Source organism: Tachysurus fulvidraco, chromosome 4, assembly GCF_022655615.1.
Source record: "Tachysurus fulvidraco isolate hzauxx_2018 chromosome 4, HZAU_PFXX_2.0, whole genome shotgun sequence".
Lineage (NCBI taxonomy): Eukaryota > Metazoa > Chordata > Actinopteri > Siluriformes > Bagridae > Tachysurus > Tachysurus fulvidraco.
This window is the reverse complement of record NC_062521.1, coordinates 15,982,588-15,991,938: the sequence shown is the minus strand read 5'-3', so window position 1 is coordinate 15,991,938 and position 9,351 is coordinate 15,982,588. Positions and strand designations below refer to the sequence as shown.

The window sequence follows — 9,351 nt, the reverse complement described above, 5'->3', positions numbered from 1 at the left end:
CCACTGGTCCTAAAGGAGGTCTGCAGAAATAAGAAGACATTAATGTATGTATATTCTTTGCTATTTATTCCAATGAAAATTAATTTAGGAATCAAATTATACTGGTTTGTTATGTTTATATTTGAAATGAAAAAAAAATTAATGTAGCAAACAACCTAACAATATATTTGTAATTGGGATTACTAAGATTAGTATACATTTACAAATGTCACTGCATCATTGTAAAAAATATAAATATTCACTACGAAAGAAATGATAGATTTTAAGTATTGCAGGCCTCAGTAGTTTCAGTGCAGCACTACAGAGAAATGTGACTCAATGCAGCCATCTAGTGTCAAAGTGTTATCATCTTTTTTTCAGAGTAACATTAGGTGAAGATGTATAATATTAAATAAAATATGAATGGTAAATAAATAAATAAATAAATAAATAAATAAATAAATTCAAATTTATAAGTTTAATAGCATAATTTCTCTGTGTGCCTGCTTTATAGGCCAATTCCCAAAGGAAGCTCACTCACTCACTCACTCACTCAGTCACTCTTTTCTACCGCTTACCCAAAGGAAGCTAGTAAATATTAATATGACGTACATTTGGACATTAATTATGTAATTAATTATTCTGCTTTATTCTCACATTATTTAATTTGTTATCTTCATAGTGTGAGGCTAGGTTTCACTGATGTTGTAAGGCAAGTCTATGTGCTTGCAAACCCAAGAGGGTTTAATCAGAGTCCAGCCAAGTCACAAAGTCTTCTGCACGACTCATTATCAGCTACATGTACCGTGTTTCCTGCTCTGGATGCAGCTCTAATGGAAGTCTATGGCAGACAAGACATGACTCCAGAGGAGCTGAGAGCAGAAACATGCACGCGTACACAGACCCAGACACATACAATTGAAGCCATATTAATTATGTAGAAGTACACATCTTTAATGCCAGCGTGTGGACTAGAACTGCAACTGACCCAGCTGAGAGCTCAGTTCACCCTTCACTATTGCCAATTCTACACAGCGTAATTGAGAATGACTATATCTTATAACAGTTCAGTGCTTAAGATGAGGTAAAGTTAACTAGTCAGAAGCCAGCCACGGATTACAAAGAGAAAATAATTCCGCTATTTTACATGTGATATTCATTAAAATTCATCAATGAAAACAGTTCATTGACAAGGTGGCAAAGTGTCAGATACACTGGCAATAACTCTTTAACATAAATGCACACAATAAACCGAAGATATGATTCGAGCTTCCTGTTTCACATAAAGAAATGAATAAATAACTAAACAAATTAATAAAATTAAATAAAACAATGAAACCAAACACTTCAACGGGCTGTGGAACAGATATTTGCCAGCTTGTAAGTGATACTGAATCTAATTAGCTCACAGGGCTACTACACCATAATAAATATTTGAATGAGAATATAGAGGCAGACATGACTTAAAAAGAATTGTGGACGGACCCGTTAGCATTTAAAACATTTTACTTTAACATTGAACAACATATTAATAAAAAGGGTGAAAACTGGCTATTTGAGTATTATAAATGACTAAAGGCCTGATTTTGTGTTTGCAATCCCTGCTGAAAATCTGTGATGAAACTACTAGCCATCTCTAGCTTCTGTCATATTATTTTCCCTTGAATAAACCAATAAATGTTAGACTTGCCTTACTGTAAGTTCCCTTTCTTGTTTTAGTAGCAATCTTTCTTTTCTACCAACAAAAATCCACACATTTAAGTAGCCCTGAACTGTTGTAGCTGGTAACCTGGGGTTTTTTCACCAGGAAGTCAGTTGCCATGGTTCTCTAGAGATTACAGTATTTAATTAACACCGTTGTTTACACTTACTATGCCTTTTTTTTTAACGTTTATTTGTTTTCACATCAACATGGTGAACTGACAGTTGCCGGGGAAAACCTAATATGTTAAAAAAATAAATAAATAAATAAATAAATTTTGCGATTTTTTTATAACGGCATAAAATCTAACCATTTAACAGCTCGCCTGCAGCACGAGCGAGTGTTTACTTTTAACAGGAAATGATGTCATATATTTTTAAACAATCCACGGCGCGCTGGGTTAAGACATTGTTTTCTTGAAGCATATAATAAATAACCTGTTTCAGCTAAACGGATTCATCTACAGCTCTCCTGCGCTCATTTCGGTAAGTTTAACAGATCGTGAGATAATATATGTTTATTTGTTTTGCTTGTGTTATAGCAGGTTTATGAAGCTAAGCGTTAACGCGAGCTAGTTTAGCTGTTAGCTAAACAATTCAACCCACTGCAAATCAGTTTAGCGTTTATTTCACTTTAAGCTTGAATATTGTTAGGTAGTGTGCATCAGAAGTGCAGACTGTAATACAGAAATGACCAGGTTATGTTTTCACTCCTGACCACGTAGCTAGCATTGTAGCTACACTGTGAGCCAAGGGGGGTGTTGATCAAAACAAAAGGCACAATAAAGCTGATGCTCGCCATTAGTAGGCCTGCAGCCAGAACTGGAGGCATAAACACAACACGGACACGACATCAAATGTATTTTTCAAATATGGTCACATGTATATTTCAAATCATGATGCCAATGCAGGCGACAAGCCAACTAGAAAACATCATTTTTTTGTGCACTACAGATTGACTCTTTGACTGTTTATCATTTTTGTAAACATAAACCAAATCATAAACTAAAAAAAAAAAAATCATGAAGCCATAGGTTAGCATGTCAGTGTGTCAATGAGTATTAAATGTAATTATTGTTATGTGCTAAACTTTTTGTTTTTAAACTGACCTAAAGTGGGACACTCACATCAACACCATTGTGAAAAAATAAATAAATAAAAGGCCCAACATTTCTGCATCTTCAATTTTCTATTCTATTCCATTTCATCATCTATAGCACAACTGTACATACAATTTATTAATTTTTCAATTAATTTTTTTTTATATTTACATGTGAGTTTTTATTTACTTTTATTATTATTATTATTATTTTCATCTTATTTTTATTGTCTGTGTGTTGTTAATGTCTCTGTGTACTGGAATAATACGCATTACACTAAAACAAATTCCTTGTATGCGAAAGCAAACTTGGCAATAAAGCTCATTCGATTCGTATTCTGATTTTTATTTTCCAAATACTCTACTGTTGAGCAAACGCTGACCTGAGCTTTGTATTTGATTGCTTGTTGGCGAGTAACAGGATGGAGCTTCAGAAGATTATTCATGATGCACTGCATGACTTTGTCCGGTCGCACATACCGCATGCAGATCTAAGGTAAGTTGGCAATCTTTCACCACCCGAACACAATCTTAAATCACCGTAAGAGATGCAACGTATTGGGGCATTTGTGTTAATTTCTTTCATTTCTTTTCTCTCAGCACACTGGATGATGTACTGCTTTCCTACATCACTGGTATGCTGGAAGATTTGGGCTCCCAATCAAGTGTTGAAGAAAACTTTGATGTTGAGGTTTTTGTTGAGATGCTTGAAGCTTATATTCCAGGCTTTTCCAGCATTGATTGGTAAATAATGTTGTTGCTGTGTTGTATGCTCTGATTGCACCTATGTTATGATTAAATGAACTACACAGCAAAACAGTAATAACCATTAGGAATATGTCTCTGGAGGTGTGTTTAACTATGCAATAAACTTTTTCCCCTAGTGTTCAGATCTGTGAAATGATGTTTAGCTTGGCCTCGAAATTGGCCTCAGCACGGAATGAAGGTAATTTAGCTTTAAGCGCTTTGTTTTTGTTTTTTTTTGGTGGATCTTAAAATTCTATTGAATTAAGCATACAAGAATTCAGAAGATGACTACTGAACTTCTTGAATGTTCAGTTCTACAGAGATCATAGCGTGTCTGAGTTTATACTATTTGTTAATAACTATGAATTCTGCCTGTTTCAGGGTCTTTTGCATTTAAGCCAGAAGAAGGGAATTGTTCCTTGACTCCTGCTACAGAGCAAAGAGTACCCATGCAAAAGACACAAAGCCATTCATCACACGTAGAGGGAGCCACAGCCAAGGTATTAACTCGCATCTGAGTTTGCAGCTCTCTGTCCACTCTGCCTTACCATTTCTTTAGTCACTGGATATTTTTAGTAAATTCAATTGAATGTTTGATTTAAATATAATCAGTTTTGTGTCTCTCCAGGATCCTGTTTGCAGGATTTATATATAACTAGCAGATTAACTATTTTGATTTCTGAATTGATTGAAGGTCATAGCAAAGTCAAATATTTGAACTACTCACTCACTCATTTTCTACTGCTTATCCGAACTACCTCGGGTCACGGGGAGCCTGTGCCTATCTCAGGCGTCATCGGGCATCAAGGCAGGATACACCCTGGACGGAGTGCCAATCCATCACAGGGAACACACACACTCTCATTCACTCACGCATTCACACACTACGGATGATTTTCCAGAGATGCCAATTAACCTACCATGCATGTCTTTGGACTGGGGGAGGAAACCGGAGTACCCAGAGGAAACCCCCGAGGCACAGGGAGAACATGCAAACTCCGCACACACAAGTCGTAGGCGGGAATCGAACCCTGACCCTGGAGGTGTGAGGCGAACGTGCTACCCACTAAGCCACCGTGCCCCCCCCATACTTGAACTAGATTTCCTTTAATAGTTTCCTTCCTATCTCAAGTATATTTAAGGAATTTCTGGCTTACAGATTAACAAGAAGTAGCAGACATTTTGGTGACAAAGGCAATCCTGTCGACACTGTTGTCATTGAGTTCGACTTGTTTTAAGCAACTAAGCTAGATGCTAAGACTGAAATATAGTGCTGTTAGGAAAGTGATCGTGTTAATAAAGGTAGAACGCATCTGACATTAAAGCAGCGAATAAAGTTTACATTGTTTGTAAAAGGCACAATAATTGTAATTATTTTTCTGTTTTCTAATTTGCAGTTCTGTGTAACAATTAATCACATCTGTGTTTGTATTAGGTAAGCACTTCAGAGTGGGATGAACAGGAACAGCACCTTCTGGAGATGTTTCCTAAGTGTAGCGTGACAGAAGCCAGAAGTGCATTATCTATTGCTAAAGGAGACATGGAGGAAGCTGTTCGACTCATCATAGAGGGAGACGTGCAGCTCAATCCCGCCCCACCCCTCAGCGTGAGTAAACCAACCATGGTGAAGCTTGATTTGTCTTGGGAAATAGAAAAAACTCACCAAGAACAGTGGCCCATATGTGTCTTAAAAACTGTGCCCCAAGATGAATAAATGGAAAAGTAAATATTGCCTGAACCATTATCTGGTTGTACATGTTGAATTGTTACTTTTTTCTAGGGAAGCCAGGGGAAGACGGTTTCTGCACAGGCTGATAAGAAGCTTAAAGCAAATATTTTGGAAAAGTGAGTCTTTTCTAAATTGCTAACTTTACTAATGGTTATGATGTTAGCTTGTAAGAGCCAACATATGTTTTGCTGTTTTGCTTTATAAGCTTATTATTATTTAATTAATTTATAAAAAGTAACTTCTCCTAGACCTTTCGAGCCACATGCACCAAAATCGTATATGTCGTAGATCCTAGTTTGTTGCTTTTACTTTTCTAAGCGATCTTAATTCCAGAATTCCTGGTACGGAATCACAAAGTGACCTTTTTTTTCATAGAAACCCATTCAAAAATTGGATGTTTATAACTCGGCAAGCTTTTGAGCGACTTACACCGGGGGTCCCGAAGGGCCTTTCGGTTTTCCTGTAGTGGACAATCGAATATCCCAAAAGTTCTGGAATTCTTAAAATCTAAAAATGAATGGTGGAATTTTTAAATCACGCAGCACACGCAGCGTGCGCAGAGCTCAGGCACAGCTTCTCTTCTGTGTTCTCCTAGTCACTGTAGATGTAAAGGAGACTCAATAGATGTAACTATCCACTCCACCCTATCAATCCAATGATTCCAAAAGTACTGGCACTCAGTCAATACATTTACTACACCTCTATCTATTGATTCATTCCAAATTAAGAATTGTATGTATTGTGCTATGTAGTATAATATTAAGTAGAATCCCAAAATGACTGCAGTATTCACTTGAAATGACCAAACCTTTGCTGGCCACTTAGCTCCAAACGTATTGGCACCCCAATGGGTATTCTGGTGACATCACAAGATACCACATGACGCCACATGAAGCCCCGCCCACAAATTAAGCGGATCACAGAATTAAAACAACATTGGATATGTGACACATCTAAACACTCAGCTCAATGAGGGGATCTGCCTCATGGGTATTCTTCTGACATCCCTTGATGTCACGTGCAGCCCTGCCCCCATATTATGTGGAATCAAACCCTTGCTTGCCACTCAGCTCCAAAAGCAATGGCTCTTGCTTCATCAAGCCAACATCAAAGTTTGTCGCAACAAACTTTACAATCTACTTTTTTTGTTTGCATGTTTTACTTGAAGAGTTAAATAAATGAAGTTATATATATTTTATACTTTATGTTCAGATTTATGTTTAGATTTTACAATTGAGTATCTTAGAATTTGTGCTTTTCTATTCTACACTATACCAGTCACTTTTGAACGCCATGTCTATTGTTTTGCATACCTGATTATATGCTTGAATTTTCTTGTCTGTTACTGTAGAAAGCATTTTTCTTCTGTTATACTAAACATATAAAGAAAACGGACAAAAGTGAATACATTTCTTGTCCATTTTCTTTCAGATACATGTTGATAGATAGCGAGGAAGATAAGAAAATACACAGACCATTCGTTCCAAAAGATGTGAGTTTCCTTTTCATGTGTGTGAGTGTGTACATGCTTGTGAAGAAAGTAGCATACATAATGTAGATGTTTGCACTACATGTCTGATGGGATGATTTATCTCTTATAGGCTCCAAAGAAGTTGGTGCGTTACCATAGCAATCAAGTGGTGACTACCAAGGGAGAGCGCTACCATCTGGTCAAGAAAGATGAAACAGAGGACATGAAAAAGACTTATGTTAGCCTTAAACCAGCACGCAAATACCGCTTTCATTGATGATCTCTGTACATTTACACATCTGGTTTTTACATTTTATTTAAGACAGGTGTGATTTGGCCAGGATGCGAGCTTTAACTTGAGTTCAAATTTTTGGCCAACACCAGTTCTCTTTCACTCCTTCTGACTGCCAAGGGTGGTTAAACTTGTGTGTGTGTTTTTATGTTTCGAGACCTTCCAGAGTTGCATAGTGGAAGCTACCACTAATTTTTTTTTTCTTCATGTGCATGACTTGCTCTCCAGTGTTCGCAACGGCCACCTCTTCCACAACACTGAGTTTACTTCTTGTGTGTTATGAGTAGTTTTCATATTGTACTAGTGTTACTACCGTGTATCACTCACTGCACTGATTTATACCTTAAAATAGGTCACAGTCCATACCAAACTACCAGGCCACTGTTCTGTAAGGATATGAAGTTGTTTTTGACCCCAGACATCTTCTGTGGTAACTGCACCAATCTTGATGTTGACGTAACCCATTAAACCAGCAGATTTAGTGCCTCGTTCAGAGATGAATCTGGCCCAAGCCCTGTAGTGTACACAGCTTGCTTGCTGCAAATACCCACATCTAGCAATGGCTGATAAGCACAATTAAGCAATCTGAGCTGCTCTTTAAACGAATTAACAACTTTGCAAGCAGACGTGACTCTGCCAAAATCAGCTATTGAGTAGCTGAGACAGTACAACTCATAGTCTCTCTTTTTTTTAATAAATAAATAAAATGTCAGTCCTTACAGTTTACTGACCAGTCATCCTTTTTTGTTTGTTAACAGGGGAGTGCAAAGAAGCTGTATCTATCCTGAGCTGGAGGCCAACTTGCTAGAGATAACTTAAGCTAAGAAGAGTTTTAGAATTACATGCTCTGGCAATAAGCTCACTTTGCAGGAGTGACCTTGTGGTTGAATCTAGGATATCTACTTGAGTTCATATAACCCAGTTGTTGGATTGGTGGCTTGACCTTGCCACCTTCAATGGAGGTGAGCCTGCTAGCTTTGGTTGCTACACGCCCAACAATATTGTCGGTAAAAACAGTTCGTGAACACCTGATTAGTAGAGAAAAGACACCCCTGTTGTAAACATCTAGGCTCACAGGTTGGTTGACATCATATTATTGCCCTTAAAACGGCTGGACATCCATCCATGGTTGTTATGTGGCACTCGACTAGGCAGGTCTCTTCATCTATGGGCATTATATCGATATTACTCCTAGAAGTCTGTGCTGCTGTTACTAAAGGGACAGCATCATGCACCTTCTCTAGGTTGTACAGTGTGACACTAGAGGTGTGATTGCCAGGCTCATCTCTGAGCACTACTGAGGACAGTCTTGTATATGAAAATGTATTTGCTAGCCAGATGATTCCCACCCCTCTTGTTTAGGTGGGTTGAACTAGAATCTAGTTACATATATAACCGCTTCTATTAATCCCAGTCAAACCGCACGTTTCTTTGTCAATTGTAAATAATGAGATTTTTCAAGTAGGTAAAGATGACTGTATTATGGCGGTATTTATTGTAAACTCTGCATCATGTATCTCTATGTGACATTGTACAGTGCTGGCCTGTGAGTCTACTTGATCAAGAAGGCCACAAGATGTTTCCCACTGCTCCTGGTGGTTATCCAGGGTTCATATATAAAGAGTATGTTCGGGGCAGTGTATGTTGGGCATGCAGTTTAAAATCTGATTATGTGGTAATGAAATGTTTTAGTCTGTAATACATGCTGCTAAATGGTTGTTCTGTTCTAAAAAAAAAAACAAACAGGACAACGGTTTCTGCCTCAAGCAGATTTAATGTCTAAAGGAAAAATATTACACACTGCATTTTTGCTCCTGATAAAAACATCTTACCGTTACATTTTTCATTAATTTTTGTAGTTTTAATTTACACCGGATCTGTATACTAATTCCGCTCTTCTCTGTTAGAAGTGTTATGTACTTCGGTGCTTACAGGTCTGCATGGTTTCATGTAATTCATGTTCACTGTTCATAGTAGTACAACAGGAACCCTGGTGTATTAACATTTGTTACAAGGTGTCATTTGTGCTCAGGTTATGAAGTTCCTCAAGAAGAGGTGAAATCCACTAACTCCACAACTGTTCAAACATGTCAAAATCTTTATTTTTGCTGTATGGTTAACAAAAATATGGATGTAAACTTTGTCAGGTGTATTTTTGGCTGGATGTGTTTTATTATTCTAAATTTACATCACTTTTTTTTGTGTCCACACTTGTTGTGGAACAGTTGGCTGAGCTGAGCTTGGAAAAGGTGCCGTGTTTTTCAGCACGATAATACGCAGCTGTGAACGTATATTAAAGTGGTAACACAGTGTTTAGAAAAGAACAATCAGCA

The 9,351-nt window shown here is 37.5% G+C and overlaps 1 protein-coding gene across 2 annotated transcripts; it reads left to right on the top strand.

The window, feature by feature from the left end:
- Window positions 1–2,009: 2,009 nt before the first annotated feature.
- cuedc2 (CUE domain containing 2) lies at window positions 2,010–9,160 on the top strand. 2 transcript variants are annotated; one of them, XM_027141850.2, is made up of 9 exons: window positions 2,010–2,166; window positions 3,201–3,275; window positions 3,380–3,523; window positions 3,664–3,725; window positions 3,908–4,026; window positions 4,962–5,132; window positions 5,307–5,371; window positions 6,687–6,747; window positions 6,857–9,160. In XM_027141850.2, the coding sequence occupies exons 2-9, from the start codon at window positions 3,202–3,204 to the stop codon at window positions 7,001–7,003; spliced, it is 843 nt and encodes a 280-aa protein (XP_026997651.1). In that variant the 5' UTR covers window positions 2,010–2,166; window position 3,201; the 3' UTR covers window positions 7,004–9,160. The 2 variants fall into 2 exon arrangements, with proteins under 2 accessions (XP_026997651.1, XP_026997652.1); XM_027141851.2 differs by having other exon boundaries at window positions 2,017–2,166; window positions 3,190–3,275.
- The last annotated feature ends 191 nt before the right edge of the window (window positions 9,161–9,351 follow it).

Coding starts and splice junctions, on each gene's coding strand:
- cuedc2 (XM_027141850.2), top strand. CDS start 3,202: ATGGAGCTTCAGAAGATTATTCATGATGCACTGCATGACTTTGTCCGG. Junction 3,524..3,663: donor GGCTTTTCCAGCATTGATTG/GTAAATAATGTT, acceptor TTTTTCCCCTAG/TGTTCAGATCTGTGAAATGA. Junction 6,748..6,856: donor GACCATTCGTTCCAAAAGAT/GTGAGTTTCCTT, acceptor TATCTCTTATAG/GCTCCAAAGAAGTTGGTGCG.